Source organism: Rhinoderma darwinii, chromosome 4, assembly GCF_050947455.1.
Source record: "Rhinoderma darwinii isolate aRhiDar2 chromosome 4, aRhiDar2.hap1, whole genome shotgun sequence".
NCBI lineage: Eukaryota > Metazoa > Chordata > Amphibia > Anura > Rhinodermatidae > Rhinoderma > Rhinoderma darwinii.
The window spans coordinates 256,885,406-256,907,480 of NC_134690.1; the positions used below are offsets into that span (position 1 = coordinate 256,885,406).

A 22,075-nucleotide genomic window follows, 5' to 3' on the forward strand; every position below is an offset into this window, starting at 1 on the left:
TTTGCCTCCCGCAGGTCCTTCACCGGAGCGATGGAAAACTGAACAGCTCCAGCTGCTGCAATTCGGGTAAACGTCCTGGCATAGCTGGAGGCGATGTCTGTTCAGTCTTCCGTCGCTCCGGTGAAGGACCTGCGGGATGAAGTGATGTCACAGCATGATCTCGCGAGATCATGCTGTGCTGTGGATCAAACTGGGCTGGAATGAAGAGAAGTGTATGACACTGATTGGTCAGGGTCATACACTTCTCTTTACAGCGCCCACTTGGTGAATAGAAAGTTGGGCATTTAGATAAAATTTACATAAAATCGAAAAATGTTCATAACTTTGTCAATAATAAACTATTTTTTATTTTAAAAAAACAACAACCAGTAGTTCTCTACATCAAAGCGCCTATTAGATTAGGTAGGAGATAGGGAAGTTATAAATTGGTGACAGAGCCTCTTTAAAACCAGATTTTGGGTCTCTTCTGATTTTATAAAGACATGTGCATGTAGACATAGACATAAGTGGTACACAAACTCCGCACAGGTCAGAGAAACAAAGCATTTAGTATTCAGCGCAGTCAACGTTGTGACAAAACCAATCGAACCCCTAAAAAACGGAGACGTAGTCTCGTAATGAATGTATAGAGGCTATGGAGTGGCCGACATGCAGGAAACAAGAAACAATGCCTGTGACAGCCCAACCCTGGGACTTCCCCATAACAGTGCAGCGACCAGCAAACTGAGGGGAAAAGATCCTAAGAAAAACAAGAATGAACTGACAGCGGAGAACAGAGCCAGGCCACGACTTTTACATCCTGGGTAAAGGGCAGGTATACAGCAGCCGCCCGCTGGACACACGCGCGGTCCAAAGCTCACTGAACTATCAGCAGTAAGCAGACACGAAGACGATCATTGGCTGGACGAGGCGTGACTGACTGAAGGTCGGCTGTAAGCAGGGGGCGGGGCTACTGTGAGGGTGACTGAGTGTCCCGAACATAACGGAGCACAGCGATTACAATACACATTCGTCCTATCATACACACAGCCAATAGGCAGCAAGCACGGGCGTGGCCTGCGCGAGAGGGCGGATACTTCCTCCCCTCCTCAGTGTTGCTGCCCTGGGACTCAGTCAGTGCCGGGTAGAGGCAGCGGAATGGCTGGATGTGTGTTTATAGTGTGTGTGGTTACCTGGCAAGTGCTCCCCGCCCTGGGGCAGGGGGAGTGAGCGGCCCAGCCTCCCGATTCACTACTAACAGGGATTCCCACACAGCGGGTTCCCCCCTCCCGCACTTCCCTCGCTCCTCCCCTCCGATAAACTCTGACAAACAGCCCGGGAAGTGGCAGCGAGTCTCAGGTCGGAGCTGAGCTGCAGGAACACACTGAACGGCTGCACTCCCGTACTGTGAACGGTAAACTTTGTGCGCTCACCTGAGGCAGCCGGGACTCTCCACAGACACAGCCGTGCGCACCTCTAGCGGACATGCCTGTCGGTAGTTTGCTGCCTTTCAGTGTGGCCCCGCTGGGGTCGGGGAGCGGAGCTGGGGGCGGGCCGGGTGGATTGGCCACCGGAGGCGGAGTGTCCGGGCTGCATTGGTTGGGCCCCGCGGGAAGGAAGCTCTCAGGGTTTCGACTCACAGAGAAGTTCGTTCTCCTGCTGGTGTTTAGCGGCTTTATAACCTTGTGTTTCGGGGCCATCTTCTTCCTTCCCGACTCCCCCAAGCTGCTGAGTGGTGTTTTCTTCCAGCAGCCCCTGCAGCCTCCTCCACAGCGCACCCCTGTTGGTCCTGGGCTGCAAGATGAAGAGGACGGGGATCGCCTTGCCCGGATCCGGGAGGAACATGAGAGGGCGCTGCGGGAAGCCAAGGACACCCTGAACCGACCACCTGAGCAGATCAAGGGGGAGATCCAGGAGGAAAAGGACAGACTGCGGGCACAGGGCAAGGTGACTGCTGCGGGCAGGTTAACTCCCCGGCCGTTTAAAGAGCCTATTGGAGTGGTGGGGAAGGAGCCTGCCGATCCCGATGTCAAGCAGAAGCGGGACAAGATTAAGGAGGTGAGGACCGATGGCTGGTGGTGCCGGTGTAACAGGTGACAGCACACGTAGCGTTGCCATCAGTGTGGTACCCTGTCACTTGGCACTGATCGTGCTTTATCACTGTGAATACATGACCTGCTGTTGGCATGTTACAAGCTTGCTGGACAGTGTCCTATAGAATGGTACAATTTTCTGGCAGTGGGTCATAGAGGGCAGCTTGTGTCCGGGACATAGTACATGACAGTGCGGCACCCTGCAGAGCACTGGAGGGATTACAGGTCACTGTCCATCCTGCATAACATGTGCTGCTCCGTACAGAGGAGGTGTCTATTAGATTAGTGCCACGGCAGATGGGCGGTCAGGGCTTCCAGTATTGGGTGCTGATCCTAAACCATGATTATAGCATAGAGCTGTGCAGTGCATGGTGCAGGCTGGCTTTCTGTCCTACATGTGGGTAACAGGGATCGGTGCCAGTTTATAGCACAGTGCTGAGTTCTGCAGCTTATTGTGTATCTGCCGTGAGCGAGTGCAAGCTGGCATCTATCCGTTCTGAAGCTGCTGGCAAGCCTATGCCTTCAGCTATGCTTTAATGCCTAAATCTATCTCTATCTATCTTCTCCATACACCCAATCCCTGATGATGATGATAATAGTAGTACAGCTTTGATTATATAGTGCAATCCTATTGTGCACCACTCTGTAATCCTGCATTGCTTCTTCATTGGTGGTCTTTTTTTCCAACGCCATTGACAATCTCCTTGGTCGGTGTCAACCTCAGTCCATATATAATGCGTTTGACCTAAGATGCTATGAATTCTGCTTTCTACCATCCACCTCTGCAGCTGGGACCTGGGTAGCTATAGACTAGTTACATGGAGAATGACTTGTGTTTATATGGTGATGACTTTGTCTTATATCTTAGATTCAGGAACAGGTGGTACAGGTTGGATAGGGTTCCTTGAAGAGGTGAACATAACTGTGTGTCTTTACAATTCATAGCAACAACCTGTTTTGGTTTTCTCTTACTTGGGTTGATAACCAGACTTGACAAGTTTCCGGAGCCCGGCGGCCAATGTGCCTAGACGTTTGATTCTGGTGCCTGACTTTATAGGTAGCACCCTATTAATGTCTATGGAAGCGCTCATTGCCTGGATACTAAAGAACGCTCCAACTGACTACAGAAAACTGTCCACTGCTGGTCCTGAACCTACATGACACTTGTAGTTGCTGCTTCTAGTCTTCTGTGCCTTTGTAATGTTTACTTTTTCGCACACACAGCCTCGTCTTTATATTTTTAATTTTTTAGGAAACCTGTCAGTGATTGTTTGCCTGCCAAACTTGTCCCAGCATTTTGTAGGTCTTGTAAAACTGTGGCCACGTTCCTTTTAGTCTTTGTATTACCTTGTTTGTTCAGATAAACCACTTTATTGCTGTAGGCAAGTGCCAGTGAGGATAAGATTGAGGTGGCCATAGCGTGCCAATATTAATCCTGAGTAAGGGGTGGGGTTGAGCATCGTAAAACCAGGAGAACAGGAGCACTTGCGTGGAAACGGACTGTCTGATAGGCACTTGCTGAGTCATTTGCGTATGGTAATAAAGTGGTTTATCTGAACAAACAAGGTGATACAAAGTAAACTAAAGGTATGTGGGCACACAGTTTCACATAGTCTTCTACCAAACGCTAGGGCTGGTTTTGAATGCAGATAGGAGCTGACCGGTTCCCTTTAATTGCTATAATAAGGTTGGATTCACACGAGCATGTTCGGTCCGTAAAGGACTGAACATATTTCGGCCGCAAGTCCCGGACTGAACACAGTGCAGGGAGCCGGGCTCCTAACATCATAGTTATGTACGACGCTAGGAGTCCCTGCCTCTCTGTGGAACTACTGTCACGTGCTGAACATGCTTGTGTGAATCCAGCCTAACTGGTTACTTCACACAGAATCTGGTCAATCCTGAATCACTTAGTCCCTTAATTTGTCCTGTGGTCATTTGTGTAACGTTATCTCCTCACTATTGTCCTCTCATGATCTTCGCTTTAAGTGGCTGCCTTTGTCGACTTCTGTCACTTTTTTTTTTTTCTGTAACTCCATTAAAAATTTCCATTTCAAGCTGGATTAGATTAGTAGAGCTAAAAAAAAGCAGGGAAAAAAAAAGTTTTAGGTTTAGACAGATTTGTCAAGCCACGGAGCAGCATGAACTCTCTTGATTTATGTCTTGCTGTTATGAACCACCTCCGATTTACTTTCTGCCTTAAATTTTGGGTCTGTTACAAGCTAGAAGTGAGTGGTGTGTTTTTTTTTTTTAATGAAGAAATAAAGTACTCATTGTTCATTTGCGTAGGTCTAAAAAAGTGTGAAGAGTTTGTGTGATTGCCTACGTTTTCCTATACTTAAAGAGGCTCTGTCACCAGATTATAAGTGCCATATCTCCTACATAATGTGATCGGCGCTGTAATGTAGATAAGTGGTTTTTATTTAGAAAAACAATCAATTTTGACCAAGTTATGACCTATTTTAGATTTATGCTAATGACCAACTGGCCGTTTTTTAGCTTTTGACCAAGTGGGCGTTGTAAAGAGAAGTGTATGACGCTGACCAATCAGTGACCAATCAGCGTCATACACTTCTCTCCAGTCATGTACTCAGCACATAGTGATCTTGCGAGTAAGCGATGTGCTGTCACTTACTCACATATTAACTAGACTGAGGTGTCTGGAGAGTGAATAGACATAATTTTCAGCCAGGACGCGATGTCTATTCACAAAACCAACACTTCGGTAACGTTTGTGTGTCACTTACTCACACAGCACATCGAGATCACGCTTGCTATCATTAAAGAGGCTCTGTCACCAAATTATAAATGTGGCATTTCCTAATCTGTTCGGCGCTGTAATGTAGATAACAGCAGTGGCTTTTATTTTGGAAAAACGAACATTTTTGAGCAAGTTTAGATTTATTCTAATTAGTTTCTTAATAGACAACTGGGCGTGTTTTTACTTTTTACCAACTGGGCGTTGGACAGAGGAGTGTATGACGGTGACCAATCGGTGACCAATCAGCATCATACACTTCTCATTGTTCCAGCCCAGCTTCTTTCACTGCAGAATCACAATGTAACAATGGGCTGGAACAATGAGAAGTGTATGATGCTGATTGGTCAGCGTCACACACTTCTTTACAACACCCAGTTGGTGAAATGTAAAAACACACCCAGTTGTCTATTAAGAAACTAATTAGCATAAATCTAAAATTGCTCATAACTTGCTAAAAAATGATCGTTTTTCAAAATAAAAACCACTGGTGTTATCTACATTACAGCGCCGATCATATTATGTAGGAGATAGGGAATTTATAATCTACTGACAGAGCCTCTTTAAGTCCCACACGTTACCGAAGTGTCGGGATTGTGAATAGACATCGCGTTGCGATGGGGTTGCGGAAATGACGCAGAATTTTAAAGTGTATTGGTTTATATTTCCAAACTTCTGAGAAGTTAAAAAACCCTTTATAGTATCCATTTGTATGCCTTTGACTTCTATATTATTACTGGTCAGAATAGCACAGCAGACTATGCTATTTTGTGTATCAAAAAGGAACAGAAACTTGAGTTAATGAAACCCAACACCAGTGTCAACATAGCCTAACCTGTATGGGGAGATAGAATAGTGACATTGATCTGCACTCGTCGGAATGATTTACACTAAGGGCTCATTCAGAAGAGTGTGTGGCGGCCGTTAAAACAGGGAACATGTATTTCAATGGGGCCGTTCTCGCGACCATTGTTTCAGTGGACATGTCCTATTTTCTTGCATTTTTACTCATCCCTCCGTAGATTATAGTCTATGGGGAATGTGTGACAACGCGTCCTGCACGGGTGCACCTCCGTTTTTCACGTCGGAGGTTGGCCGTGTTTGTGTGAATGTGCCCAACTCTCTCTCTCCCATCATCATTGGAAACCATGTGTAAGAATGCTGACCAGGAATGGAGGCATTGTCCTCAGGACCAGCTAGTCTGCAAGTTTTTCTCATCACATAAGTAGGCTATTCAAAATAAAAGTACGTTTCGTTTTGATTCTTCTTTGAAAGTTCTCACAACCGAGTAAGGCGGGATTCACACGACCGGGTCCAGCCCAAGTGCCGGCCGGTAAAATCGGCTATTTTGCCCGGCCGGTTTGCATAAAGTTTTGCATCTGTTCCGGGCTGGGCATATCTGGACAGTGACATCAGCGTGTTCGGGGATTCCGCTTCAGGAGTTTCCCCTGATGTCACTGCCCAGATATGGACAGAGACATCAAGCGCTCTGTCCAGGAGCGGAATCCCCGAAAACACGGGGATTCCGCCCCTTTAAGGAGCTAAAGTGGGGCTAGCACATAGCAGAGCGGGGAGATACCTCCCTGCTCTGCTATACTGGTGTCGTTACAGTAGTAGCAGCCGCAGCAGCTGCTAGCGGCGCCATTGAAGGTGTCGCCGGGCCAGGGCGCTTTTAAAACAAGCAGAGGAAGGGAGCCAGCACAGCGCTCCCTTCCACCTGCTGTACACCCCGGCCCTGCCACACAGTGTACAGCGTAGCCATTCGTCCGAATGGCATCAACTCCTCCTCCTCACATGCACTCTGCGCTGTGAGGAGGAGGAGACAGAGTGCAAGCCACGGAAAACCCGGCCATCACTCGGGACACATTCCGGTGGCGGCCGGGTACCCGGCCGAAAATAGAGCATGTCCTATTTTTTGACGGCCGGTTTTTCCGGCCGTCAAAAAATCGGTCGTGTGAATAGCCCCATTAGGGGTCTATTATTCCTAAAGCAGCCGGGTGCTGGCCGATTTATGAACGGCCAGCACCCGGCTGGGAAAACCTGTCGTGTGAATGAGGCCTTATAGCTTTGTATTAAAATTACTCACAAACCATTCCTGATAATTGTGATGAAAAAAATAAGCGTTGCAGATGGTGGCTTTAGTAAAGGTCATTTCTGGAACTTATAAAAGCCAATTTTACCGTATAAGTTAAAAAAAAAACCGCAAGTGATTTAAGGAAGTGAGAAGTACAACATCATCTGTGACTGGTAGATCCGGCATTGTTTCTTATGTTTGCTAACTGCAGAGGAACGAATGGTGTAGTAATGAGGAACTGTCACCTCTCCTGACATGTCGATTTCAGTAAATACTTGCATTTCCCACGAAATAATTCTTAAATATTGTTTCTTAGAACTCTGCTTTGTGCTGTTCCTCTGTTATTCCTCTGGGCAGATGTTCCCATTCCCCTTGTCAATGGGTCATGTACCTACAGTCTTACACTCCAATCAGGGCTGACAGTGTAACGCTATTGACAATCGGAATGGTAAAACCCAGTTGACAATTTATTAATACAATTCGAGGAGGAATAAAAGTATTTAATAAAACGGTCCTTTCAGGAGAGCTGACAGATCTTCTTCTTTAAATAACCATTTTCTGATCCTTCACAGTTAAATACTGAGCTGTGGAGAGAGCGTTGACCAGATTGTCTTCTTACCCTTTTACCTTTTAAGCTTCTTGAAAATAAGTACAGTACGTCTGCTTTCTCCATCTATTACGGATGGCTCCTAAGCTGTCCCACAAAGAAAAGCTGGATTACACTGTTACATTAAACCATAAATAAAATGTAAGAGGGGGACACAAATGGGTGACTACTGTCCTAGGAAAAATTACATTCAATATTCTATCAACACGAGGAAAACTGTGGCTTTTACAGGTTACCTGTCAGCATTAGAAAAAAATACTACACTAAAAAAACAATTACCTAGAACATGCTGTACTGCCTACGTGGGGCAAGTTTGCCCTCCGTAGTGTTCTCTGTGGCCTCTAGAATCCTGTACAGGAGAGGCCAAGCTGCCTTGTTAGTGGCCAGACAACAAGAACTAATCCGTTATCCTAAATGGCCCATGTGGTTAGTTGCCAGCAGACTATTTTTAAACCTGGATCTTGGGATTTGTCAGGCCCGTCATGTATGTTTGACACGAGAAGTCAAGGAAGTCATATACTGAAGTCCCAGCCCAAAACAGCCCACGTATACAGAAGTCCCAACCACTGACTTCAAATTTGCAGTAAGATTTGCTTATTTTGTCTCTCAAATTTGGAAAGTGACAGATATATAACCCTAGAGACGTGGTTCAGGCAACATTTAGGCTATGTTCAAACAGGGCGGATATGCTGTGTAAGAGCACAACGCGTATCCATCCTAGGCGCCGCAGGGAATTCCAAGCTGAAAAATACCAAATTGTGGTGCCGTTGTTTGGCCGGAATGTCCACTGTGTAAAACTACACGTACAAAAAAAAAAAAAGTTTGATACTTGCGTAGGCATGGCGACGCGCCTCTGCCGTCCTGCAGATCAACCTCCTGAGATGACTTTTTATCTCTTGACTTTTTTTTAAAATATTTTTTGTTGTGTTTTTTTTGCGGAGGAATCTCTGCTTTTCCACGGCAAAAAACTGAACGTCTGCTATCTGTTGCAGATTTTACCTCCCCATTGAATTCAATGAGGGAAACCCTCAACAAATAAGCGATTACGCAAATACTGTTGACATGCTATGGATTAAAAAAATGCACACTGCAGGTCAATTTCTGAGGTTTTTTTCTTCCGCTCATCCAGTTTGCTTCTACTGTATTATATTGCAGATTTTCTGCAAGAAAATCCATTGCAGAAAATCTGCAGTATTTACGCTACGTGTGAACTTACCCTTAGGCCGGGTTTGGCTGTAGTGGATCCGCTCGACAAATCTCAAGCAATTTACAGTGCAATACAAGTGGATGGGGATTTGCAAAACTATAGGTGTAGTGAAAGACATTTGAGAATTGACTGAATATGACAAGGCTTTGTGTTTATTTATATATCTCCTATTGCCACGCATAACCCCACTTTTCATGAAGCTTCATTCAGGTAGATGTATGTAGATTACCTGTCAGATAATATTGCTGAGCGGAGGGGATTCTGGTTTACTGTTGAAGACGTCTTGTCATTACTTCCTCTATAACCGTTCTCTGAATGTAGTCATTAGCGATGAGCCGCTACTTACATTATGTGGGCTTCTGTGACCTTTCACTATTCCACTTTCCAAAGATGTGATGAAACTTCACTCATTTACTCCAAAAGAATTGCCTGCCTGTCACTTTCTCTTTGGAACTGACGGCTTATCTCACTGTAATGCCCCTCCCCCACTCATTTCACACTACTTATGTTTTACATCGTGTTAATTGAAAATACTGCTTTGGTGTAAAACTAAACTCAGACTTGATACTACTTCATGTTGTATTTATGAAAAATGCCTAATGGTGTCCAATGAGCTACTGATCCGGTTCATACTTAATTGTATGTTTCTATGGGTTTTCCAGGATAGGCCATCAATGTTTGATTGGTAGAGGTCTGACCTCCAGGACCCCTTCTATTCGGCACAATTATGACGGCCAACAATATTTAAGTCCTGGAAAATTCCTTTAAGGCTGGGTTCACACTACCTATTTTCAGGCGTAAACGAGGCGTATTATGCCTCGATTTACGCCTGAAAATAGGGCTACAATACGTCGGCAAACATCTGCCCATTCATTTGAATGGGTTTGCCGACGTATTGTGCAGACGACCTGTAATCTACGCGTCGTCGTTTGACAGCTGTCAAACGACGACGCGTAAATTGACTGCCTCGGCAAAGAAGTGCAGGGCACTTCTTTGGCACGTAATTTGAGCTGTTCTTCATTGAACTCAATGAAGCACAGCTCAAGATTTACGAGCGTCACAGACGCCTCGTAAATTACGAGGAGGAGCATTTACGTGTGAAACGAGGCAGCTGTAAACAGTCTGTCTTTTCACACGTAAATGCCTCTCAGCATGTGAACATACCCTCAGTGTATTCACAGGGTGCAGTTTTGCTGCGTGGCCTAAAATCACACTCCAAAAACACGTGTTCTTACTGTGATTTTGCAGTTAGCATGGAAACAGGGAAAATCTCGGTAAAAACGCACACCGTTTTTCAGTGTGGCTTTCGAAATACACCCTCAACTGTTAAAAAATTACACTGCATCTATTGTACAACTTTCCGCTGTGAATCAAACTCTAAATAAAATGCTTAATCGCTACATTATTCAGAATTTTTTTTTGCCTAAAAAGAATTGTATCATAGGCTGTGCTCCGTTGTGATGTCACAATATAACAGTCTTCCCGCTCGGAGCCTCCACTGTGCCAGAATACACAGCCGTTCTGTATGTCTGGCATGTAACACTACATTTTCACTGCAGGGAAAATGTATAGCCAGAGGCGCCTTCCCATGGCGATAACTGGATGCTAGGGGTTTGAGAACCTGATCGCTGTTCTACGTTGTTTAAAAAAAATTATATAAAATGTGTTGTCTTCACATTTCCCTTTGTAGCCGTTTCAGATTACGTTAAGGTGTTCAAAGTATCCATTTCCATTGTTTAATAGTGACAACCTTCCTTTATGGCTTCTTTTAGAGATTGACAAGCATGTTATAGCTTTTGAGCAGTACTACTATAAACAGGCAAAAGTTATGACCTATAAAATGTATTTTTTTTTTTTTTTTTACATATACATTTTATTTTTGCTAAAAAATATAACATATCTTTATAAATTCAACAAAATATAAGCAAACCAATTCCCACGCCCCCGGTAGGCTACGAGAGAAGAAAAAAATAAATAATAATAAATAAACATCAATCAACCTACTTAATTGGGCAGTCTATAACTTCTATGCCCATTAAGGTGCCCAAACCCTACTGTTTCACTTAATCGGACACATGAGCGGAAATCCATTTATCCCATATTTCATTAAATTTAACCAGTTGGTCCCTCGACTGATAAATATTCTTTTCAAACCCTATATTACCAGACACCTGGTTCTCCCAACGAAGTATGGGAGAGATTTGTGGAGTCATCCAATATTGCATTAACACCACTCTAGTGATCATTAGCAACTTAAAGAGGCTCTGTCACCAGATTTTGCAACCCCTATCTCCTATTGCAGCAGATCGGCGCTGCAATGTAGATTACAGTAACGTTTTTATTTTTAAAAAACGAGCATTTTTGGCCAAGTTATGACCATTTTCGTATTTATGCAAATGAGGCTTGCAAAAGTACAACTGGGCGTGTTGAAAAGTAAAAGTACAAGTGGGCGTGTATTATGTGCGTACATCGGGGCGTGTTTACTACTTTTACTAGCTGGGCGTTCTGATGAGAAGTATCATCCACTTCTCTTCACAACGCCCAGCTTCTGGCAGTGCAGATCTGTGACGTCACTCACAGGTCCTGCATCGTGTCGGCACCAGAGGCTACAGTTGATTCTGCAGCAGCATCAGCATTTGCAGGTAAGTAGCTACATCGACTTACCTGCAAGCGTAGATGCTGCTGCAGAATCATCTGTAGCCTCTGGTGCCGACATGATGCAGGACCTGTGAGTGACGTCACAGCGTAATCTCTGGAGAACACGGCTGTGTCTGCACTGCCAGAAGCTGGGCGTTGTGAAGAGAAGTGGATGATACTTCTATACACAACGCCCAGCTAGTAAAAGTAGTAAAAACGCCCCGATGTACGCACATAATACACGCCCAGTTGTACTTTTACTTTTCAACACGCCCAGTTGTACTTTTGCAAGCCTCATTTGCATAAATACGAAAATGGTTATAACTTGGCCAAAAATGCTCGTTTTTTAAAAATAAAAACGTTACTGTAATCTACATTGCAGCGCCGATCTGCTGCAATAGCAGATAGGGGTTGCAAAATATGGTGACAGAGCCTCTTTAAGTGCCGCTATTTTGTCATTGCTTCAAACATTGATACCGTTTGTATCACCAAGAATAAACAATTCGAAATCCATAGATTTTTAACCCATCTATATGGTTAATCTCATTCATGATCTTTACCCAGTAGGGCCACAGCTTTGGACACCTCCAATACAAGTGTGACAGGTTTGCATGGCTAGAAAAGCACTTTGGGCATTCCGAGGCCGATGTAGTTCCAATCTGATAGGTGAATAATGTATGTAGTCTGTTCATTATGAACCATTCAGTGGTTCAGTATGAAATTGTAAGAACAACATTTTTCATTCTTGAAAACTGACCCACATTCTATGGATCAACCCGGAAGCATCCCATTTACATATATGAACATTCCCCATAGAATTCTATATATTCTAGAAAGGTGACCTTTGACCACCCCATCAGCAGACAAAATCAAGGAATCTAAAATCTACAACTTTCATATACTGAGGATTAGAGGGATTGGTCATCAGACTCTCTAGTTGAACATAAAATATAAAAAGATCTCAGATCTCACCATTAAGCCCTGATCTACTAACGTATCAAAACTTTAGTCTTCCTTACGCAAAAAGTTGTGCAATCAAATTAATTTTATTTTTTATCCAAGAACTTTGTAGTCCCTCCAGCTCAAGGAGGTGAGAATTGCTCCATATTGGATTGATACCCCCAATCTCTCTAACCGTCTGCCAGACTTTATACGTTTGAATAGCTAGCGATTTTTTTATTTTTTTTTTAAATGTTTTTTTTATTATAAGGCACTCTAATTAGTTGGCCGGATTTCAAAAGCTTGACCAGTCCATCAAACTTAGGATCTTTGCAAAGATCAACAGGATAATGACAGAACAGGTCTTTTAACCAGTCACAAAAATAAGATTGGGCCGCCAAATAGCCTAAAATTCGGAGCTGCTACTCCTCCCTCTAATATGTTGTATACTTACTACCAGTTGTCTGTCAAAGGGATCCATTAAAACAATTAAAGTGTATCTAAATGTTTGAGAAACTTCTGACATATCATAGAGACATGTCAGAGGTTTGGATTGGCGGGGGTCTGAACACTGAGACCTCCACCAATCGCTAGAACGAAGCAGCTGAAGCGTTCGTGTGAGCACTCAGCCGCTTCGTCTGTTCGGCTTTTTCTGGAAAGCCGATGTATCAGAGTACGGACTCAGACTTTCTATTGAGTCCGTACACCGATAAAAAAAAATCCGGACTAAGCGGAACAGACACAAAGCGGCTGAGCGCTCACAGCTGCTTCGTTCTAGCGATTAGTGGGGGTCTCAGTGCTCGGACCCCCGCCAATCCAAACTTCTGACATGTCACTATGACATGTCAGAAGTTTGTCAAACGTTTAGCTACACTTTAAGGCTGGGTTCACACGACAGGGTCCCGGTTTGCATAAAGTATTGCATCCGTTCCGGGCCGGGCAGATCTGGACAGTGACATCAGCGGCAACTCCTGAAGGGGAATCCCCATGTGTTCGGGGATTCCGCTTCAGAAGTTTCCCCTGATGTCACTGCCCAGATATGGACAGAGACATCAAGCGCTCTGTCCAGGAGTGGAATCCCCGAAAACACTGGGATTCCGCTCCTTCAAGGAGCTAAAGGGGTCTAGCACATAGCAGAGCAGGGACATACCTCCCTGCTCTGCTATAGTGGCGTCGCTACAGTAGTAGCAGCAGCAGCTGCTAGCGGCGCCATGGAATGTGTCGCAGGGCCAGGGTGCTTTTAAAACAAGCAGGGGAAGGGAGCCAGCGCAGCGCTCCCTTCCACCTGCTGTACACCCCGGCCCCGCCACACAGTGTACAGCGTACAGCCATTCGTCCGAATGGCTTAAACTCCTCCTCACATGCACTCTGCGCTGTGAGGAGGAGGAGGAGACAGAGCGCAAGCCACGGAAAACCCGGCCATCACTCGGGACACATACCGGGGATGGCCGGCTATTACCCGGCCCCATAGACTTCTATGGGAGCCGGGCGGCCGGGTACCCGGCCGAAAATAGAGCATATCCTATTTTTTGACGGCCGGTGTTCCCGGCCGTCAAAAAATCGGTCGTTTGAATAGCCCCATTAGGGGTCTATTATTCCTAATGCAGCCGGGTACCGGCCGATTTATGAACGTCCGGCACCCGGCCGGGAAACACTGTCGTGTGAATGAGGCCTAAGGTTTAGTTCACCATGAGGTAGTTTTAGGTTTCAATGTTTATTGATACGTTGGTCAAAATATACACGAGGCAACAAAATATACACGAGGCAACAAAGGTACATATTAAGGCATGGCATGCAATTAAAATGGAACATAGAATGTCAAAAAGTAAATCCTTATAAAGGAGAAACCTCAGGATACAAATGTCATGCTAAAAAAATAAACATGACTTCAACGAAGGTGGGAGAAAAAAAAGGGCTGCTAGATAGAACAGGCCCCCGCTGATTTTCTACAGACTGCCCAAGTTGTTGAAATCTGGCAGACTAGAATATTCTGAAGCCCAGAGCTTCACTGTGATAGATCAATGACCTGTCTGAACATTATTTTGGGCTGGATATTTCCTTTAAGAATAAAAGCCTCATAAATAATTGTAAGGCCTTGTTGGCAGTTTTTGATGCTTTGTAGCCCAATTTTTTTTCAAATATATAACGGTATACAATAGTATGAAAAGAACTTAACCTAACGCGCTATTAGGGCTGTCACGATACCAGAATTTGGACTTCGATACCGATTCTTTGTGTAGTATTGCGATTTCGATACCAAAACGATACTTTGCCAACAGTAATAAAAAAAAAAGTTCTTCCATTTTCTGATGTGAGGCGCATGGTGTGATTGAATTTTGAATGTGCCTCACATTAATACTAATTAACCCCATCATATTTCTCAGTCATAATGGGTTAATATGTAAGATACATGATGGGGTTAATTACTATTAATGTGAGGCACATGGAGGTTAAATTCATCACACCTCGTGCCTCACAATAAGTGAAAGAAAGCAGTTGTTTTTTTTACACATCATAAATGACACAAAAAAATTATTGCGCAGGTTATAACAGCCGAGCCAATACCGAATGTGTATATTTTATGTATTGAGACTTATTTTAATGTTTACTGTAAAAAATGTGTATTTAATATTAATTTTGTTTTTAAAACTTTATTTTTAAACTTTAATGTACTGGCATATATCTATATGCCAGTACATTAGCCTGTGTACTGATAGTATACTGGCAGTTGTTAGGACAGACCTAAGTATGCCCTAACAGGAAATATGGTAAGACAGACCTGGACCCTGGGCTGTCTGCCCATATATGGTATGTCCCTCAATCGTGTCACAGGGATTCCTATGATGCGATCCAAGGGGCATCCCCCCTTCTCATTTTCCCCTGAATGCTGCAGTCAGCTTTGATCGCAGCATTCATGGGAATAACGGCGGAGATGAGCGGTTTCTCTGATCTCCGCCGTTATAGAGCGGGGCTGCGGCTGTGTAATACAGCCATTGCACTGCTCCTGACATTAAGTGCGTGCGCGGTCAGCATGAGGTGATGCAGCCGGCGCTGCACTACTGAGCGGCGGTTCAGCCACTGAGGACAGAACATGGGGGTGTTTTGCTGCGCGCCCGCTATGTTCTGTCTTCAGTGTCGCTGCTCATTAGTGCAGCACTGGTTGCATTACATCATCCTGACAGCGCGCACTTGTCAGGACTCAAGAGCAGGGCAATGGATGTATTATACAGCCGCAGCCCCGCTCTCATACATTCATGTATTACTATACTGAGCTGTGCGGCCGCGCAGCTAAGTATCAAAATACATGAAATAACGGTATCGAACCGTTTGGGGATGCAGAGTATCGAAACATTATCGACGTTTCAATGCATCATGCATCACTACGTGCTATCACAATGCACTGTGCCAGATGACAAACTTTACACCTCCTACATTTGAAAGACTAAGGCTTCGTTCACATCTGCGTCAGGGCTCCATTCCGGCGTTCCATCAGATTCCCATCAGAATGGAACCGTGACTGAAACAAACGGAAACCATAGGTTGCGTCCCCGTTGATTTCAATGGTGACGAATTCGGTGCAAATGGTTTTAGTTTCTCAGTTGTGCAAGGGTTCCGTAGTTTTGACGGAATAAATACCGTATTCGATTGCGCTATTCATTCCGTATAAACAAAAGAAACCTTGCACAACTGAGACAAACTGAAACCATTTGCACTGGATCCATCACCATTGGAATCAAACCTGTGGTTTCCGTTTGTTTTAGTCAGGGCTCCATTCTGACGGGAAGCTCCGATGCCAGAACCGAGCCCTGATGCAGATGTGAGCGAAGCCGTACTTGTCCTAGCGTTTCAGCCCACTATTTTTGTTGTTTTTATTGTTTTGCCTACACTTAAGTACCAGATTATCAGACTTTCCTGATTATAGGAAGTTGGTTTGAACAAATGTCACTCTAACAATAATTTGTATGAGAGCATTTTTTTTTTTTTTTTTACATGCCTATTTTTCTCTTTGAAATCTGTGAGGACAATAGCATAAAAACCCCTGACTTCTGGGACTGACCTGCAGATGATATTTATTGGAATAGCCCAGCCATTACCGGTATGTACTAAGCTTGTTTTCATAGGTTATTTAGTAGAAGGACTTGAAGGCTTGCTTGTACAAAACCTATTTCACGTGCCTGTGATTGTATGAAGGTTTAGATACATACCCAAAAACCCTAAAGCAATCACTGAAAACATGTACTGCAATTTATAATACAAAGCACTAAGTAAATGACAGCCGGAAATAGAATAATCATATTTCATGCCATGTAGCTGCATGACCCGAGATATTTGGGATACCCACCTGCTCGTTGCCACGCTGACAACTTGCCTTTATCTTATTAAAAAAAATAAAAAATGGAAGAAATCAATATAAGGCCGCTTTCAGACATCCATAATCTGGCAGCGTTTTAACGTTTGTATTACAGCTGCAATACCCGGACCCACCACGGTTCTGCTGAAACGAACTTAGATCGCCGTAGATAATTTTTTTTATTTTGGAGTAGTGGGAAAAGAACCAGTATTGTCACCATAAGGATTGATGCTCATCTTTTTCAGACTCCTGAATGGGTAATCTGCACAAGATAGGTAGGTTGCCTATACAGCGGTCTTGGACACCTGGAAGACCATAACACTAAAGGTCCTTACACTGGTTAATTTTGTCCGGTGCAACGAATGCCGGTCAATGAGACAGCTCGTTGATCGGCAGTCATTTGCTCCTTTCACAAGGAGCTAGTATGGGACGTGCTCTCGTTACTCCGATCGCTCGTCCCCATACATTATCGTGTTGGCAGCGCGTCTCCCTGTTTACACGGGGAGATGTGCTGCCAACAACGATAATATTGAACACTTTTTTTTTTTTAAACGTTATGACCAGCAGATGAACTAGCGTTTGCTCGTTCATCTGCTGATCACCGCCCTCTTTACAGGGCAGTTATCATCAAGAAGCGTTCTTTGAACGCTTGTTTGCCCGATAATTGGCAAGTGTAAAAGGGCCTTTAGGCTATTTTTATCGGCTGTAATACGGGCATGTTTTATCGTGCATATTATAGCTGCTAAGCCTGGTCCTCCTGCAATTCTACTAAACTGCTTTATCACCATAGCACCCTATAGTATAGCACCCATATATAGATGTCCGGGTATTGTGGCCTTAAGCTGCAATGACCTACATATAGGTTGTCGACTAAGGCTTCGTTCACGTCTGCGTCAGGGCTCCGTTTCGACGTTCCGTCTCTGCTTTCCGTCGGAACGGAGCCCTGACTGATAAAATGAAACCATTGGCACCGGACCAGTCACCATTGAAATCAATAGTGATGGGAACGGAAACCTCTGGTTTCCATTTGTCAGTCAGGGCCCCGTTCCGACAGAAAGCTGAGTCGGAACGGAGCCTAACTCGGCCGACATGTTTAAATTTTGCTTTGACTGATCTATATTGAATGCCATGTTACCTGTGAAAGTTGTTTGCAGTCAAACCTTTACTTGAGAAGTTCCTAAGCCAGGTGAGAGAAAAGTGCTCACCTGCTTATACAGGGAATTTGTCCTGAAAAGTACCTTACGGGTATGCATTTCTACAAAGTACATTAATTGTCTTAATCAGAATATATGTTACATCTTTGACACCAGCTACAGGGTTGATATATTTCTGCAGAAGCCATATCTGATAAGCAGCTACTGAAGGTGAACTGTCCCTCTGGCACTTTTCAGTTCCTGGAAGTCAAAGGGTATGTTCACATGCGGCAAGTTTGTTGCAGAAATAGTTTCCACAGCATGTGCATTAATTTTTTTTTTAGAAAGCCATTCAGAAGTATGGAAAAGTCGCAGTAATGTGTGTAACAAATCTACCGTTACTGCGCTCACAACCGAAAAATGCAAATGATGGGGTGCAGGAAACTGCTGGATGGGGAGTTGCTTAGTAGTCTCCAAAAAAAGAACTGCTTTTGTAGTCCCTCAGGGATAGATTGAGCTTTATTGCAGCCACCTCTGAGTTTTCAGGTTTGAGTGAGCGTAGACTTTTTAGTGGTAACTTGTTTCTTGTGTCGTCTGACTTGGGCTTTTGTTTTTACACATGTAAGGATATTCCTTATGTTTATATTTTATTCAATATTTTTTTATTTTTAGAGTAGTGCAGCATGCTACTCTATTCTGACCATCAAAGATGGAAGAGTAGGTATGTGTATGTTACGAGGTGGCACCTCCATGGATCGGATAGTTTTTTTTTCTTTCACATTCCATATGCGAATTGAGATTTTGGGAATTTGGAGACAAAGTCAACCCTCTTAACTCTTTGTAGTGTTCCTCAAACCATTCCTGGCAATTTTTTGCGGTGTGACCGGCTGCGTTATCACAGTGAAAGAGGTCACTGCCATTTATGGAAAACTTTTGCCTGAAGGGTTGTACTTAGTTTGCAACAGAGTTTAGGTAGGTGGTACATGTCAAAGCAACATCCACATGAATGCCAGAACCCTAGGTTTCCATGCAGAACATTGCCCTGAGCATCACACTGCCTCCGCTCGCTTGCCTTTCCATAGTGCATTTTGGTTTCATCTCTTCCCTAAGTAAGCGACACACATGTACCTGGCCATCCACATGATGTAAAAGTAAACAGAGGAGTTGTTCACTCCTTCACGACTGCCATACAGCTATATAAATTCCAATTGCCGATGCCCTGTGCAGTTGTCCCGTATATATAAGTTGGCAGCCTGGAACGGGGTTTAATGAGTGCAGTGCTGCTTTAGTGTAAGCAGGCCTGCGCTCTTATGGTTGCCGCCCGGGGCTTTGAGAACCCCGGAATACGACCCCCTGTATATAGCGTAAAACCCCCTGTAGATAGCACCACATAAGCTCCCCCTAGGAGTGGATTCCCCTCCTAGAGGGAGGCCCTGACGTCTCTCTACCCCCCCTTGTAGATCGTGCCATGCCCTGCAGATAGTCGTAACCACCCTGCTGTAGATAGCGTCACCCCCCTCCCTGTAGATAGCGCCACCTAAGCTCCCTCTTGGAGTGGAATCCCTGGTGTCAGATCCCTCTGGCCGGGGATTCCGCTTCTAGAGAGAACCCCCTACGTCGCTGTCCATTTGGACAGTGACGGCAGGCGCTCTCTAGGTACGGAATCTGGCCGGGGATTCTGCTACTGGACAAGCCCCTGGCGTCACTATTCATATGACCGTGACGTCAGGGGCTACTCCTGGAGCGGAATCCCCAGCCAGAGCGCTACCGATGCTCTGGCAGTTTTTAGAGTTAGCCCCTGATGTCACTGGCGCTGTCTACAGGGGGTGCTATATACAGGGTGTGTGGAACTATCTACATAAACACTGCCATTATATGGGCACTTGCTACAGGGGACACTGGCGCTATCTACATGGGTGCCATGTGTGGCACTATGTGGGCACTATTTACAGTGGGCACTTGAGACACACTGATGCAAAACAGCCATGAAAAACTTACCGTTAATCCGTTAACCGCCATTTTTTTCTTGTCGTGTGAATATAGCCTTATAGCCCTCTTCGCTCACAGCGATCCAGGGTGATGGAGAGAGGAGAGAACTAATTGTTAGGCTTCATTTAAACGACTGTGCCCGTAATTGTAACCAGTAACTGTCCGTAATTACGAGCGATTTTTACGGTCGTGTGCATGGCGCCTTACAGAGCTGCAACAGTGTATAGAGATCGATACAGATACAAAAAATTATTTTTTTTTTGTTCACATGGAATTAAACTAATCTACAAAATGAAAGCCTCATTAGGGTATGCTCACACGATGAGAGGCATTTACGTGTGAAAAGACAGACTGTTAACAGCTGCCTCGTTTCACACGTAAATGCTCCTCCTCGCATTTTGCGAGCCGTCTGAGACGCTCGTAAATCTTGAGCTGTGCTTCATTGAGTTCAATGAAGAACAGCTCAAATTACGTGGCAAAGAAGTGCCCTGCACTTCTTTGCCGAGGCAGTCAATTTACGCGTCGTCGTTTGACAGCTGTCAAACGACGACGCGTAAATTACAGGTCGTCTGCACAATACGTCGGCAAACCCATTCAAATGAATGGGCAGATGTTTGCCGACGTATTGTAGCCCTATTTTCAGACGTAAAACGAGGCATAATACGCTTCGTTTACGTCTGAAAATAGGTCGTGTGAACCCAGCCTAAGTCTTGTAAAAAAAAAACTAAGTAAAATAGTTGTGATATTCAAAGCTTTTGCAAAGATATTGTTTAAAGAAGTGGAAAATGTTACTTGGACACGGGAATCAATAACCCTTGGTCATGAAAGGTTTAAAGGGGTTGTCATCCGATGCATCCTTTTTCAGTTTGTAGGTACTATTGCGAGCACCTGATCAGGGAATGTATTAAAGAGGCTCTGTCACCAGATTTTGCAACCCCTATCTGCTATTGCAGCAGATAGGCGCTGCAATGTAGATTACAGTAACGTTTTTATTTTTAAAAAACGAGCATTTTTGGCCAAGTTATGACCATTTTTGTAGTTATGCAAATGAGGCTTGCAAAAGTCCAAGTGGGTGTGTTTAAAAGTAAAAGTCCAAGTGGGCGTGTATTATGTGCGTACATCGGGGCGTTTTTAATACTTTTACTAGCTGGGCGCTCTGAAGAGAAGTATCATCCACTTCTCTTCAGAACGCCCAGCTTCTGACAGTGCAGATCTGTGACGTCACTCACAGGTCCTGCATCGTGTCGGCCACATCGGCACCAGAGGCTACAGTTGATTCTGCAGCAGCATCAGCGTTTGCAGGTAAGTCGATCTTACCTGCAAACGCTGATGCTGCTGCAGAATCAACTGTAGCCTCTGCTGCCGATGTGGCCGTCACGATGCAGGACCTGTGAGTGACGTCACAGATCTGCACTGTCAGAAGCTGGGCGTTCTGAAGAGAAGTGGATGATACTTCTCTTCAGAGCGCCCAGCTAGTAAAAGTATTAAAAACGCCCCGATGTACGCACATAATACACGCCCACTTGGACTTTTACTTTTAAACACACCCACTTGGACTTTTGCAAGCCTCATTTGCATAACTACAAAAATGGTCATAACTTGGCCAAAAATGCTCGTTTTTTAAAAATAAAAACGTTACTGTAATCTACATTGCAGCGCCTATCTGCTGCAATAGCAGATAGGGGTTGCAAAATCTGGTGACAGAGCCTCTTTAAGTTTAATGTGAATAAGTATAAGGTTTTCAGTTATGTATTAAAAAGTTAAACACTGGGTAAAACTGCCACTAGAAGGGACTTGTGGATATTGTTGGACAGCAGACTTTGGGCTCCATGTACACGCTGCGTATTTTGCTGTGGAAATTCCACAGCTAAAACCACACCTAATGGTGCCTTTTTAGGTCAGGTATTTACATTTTGAGGCGGAAATAAGGTGCAGTTGAATGCTGCGTATTTTGGTGCGTTTTTGTTTAAATCTAGTCTGATACAATTCAAAAGCGGAAACGCAGGATAAATTGACATGCTGCGGATTTTAAAATATGCACCGCAGGTCAATTTGCATGCAGAAAAAATCTGCACTGTGTCAAAGAGGTTTCTTGAAATCATTTACTTTGCTGGTACAGTATTACGCTACGGATTTGCCGCATGAAAATCCACGCCGCAAATCCGCACGTAATACGCAACGTGTGCATTTGGCCTTGTGATCTCCCATCCGACCTAACATCGGGGGTAGAGAGACGGTTCTGCACACTGTGCGGTACCAATGCTCTGACCAGCTTAAGATGCCCAAAGATTATCGTGCATGGGTCCTA

At 44.4% G+C, this 22,075-nt stretch overlaps 1 protein-coding gene across 2 annotated transcripts in view; it reads left to right on the forward strand.

Moving 5' to 3' along the window:
* The first annotated feature begins 1,092 nt into the window (after positions 1–1,092).
* Positions 1,093–22,075, forward strand: part of MAN1A1 (mannosidase alpha class 1A member 1) — a 206,297-nt gene continuing 185,314 nt past the window's right edge. The window contains exon 1 of one of the 2 annotated variants that reach the window (XM_075862405.1): positions 1,093–2,037. In XM_075862405.1, the coding sequence (XP_075718520.1) occupies positions 1,465–2,037 (573 nt within the window). In that variant the 5' untranslated portion in view covers positions 1,093–1,464. The remainder of the gene's footprint in view (positions 2,038–22,075) is intronic. The other variant, XM_075862404.1, reaches the window with a different exon arrangement.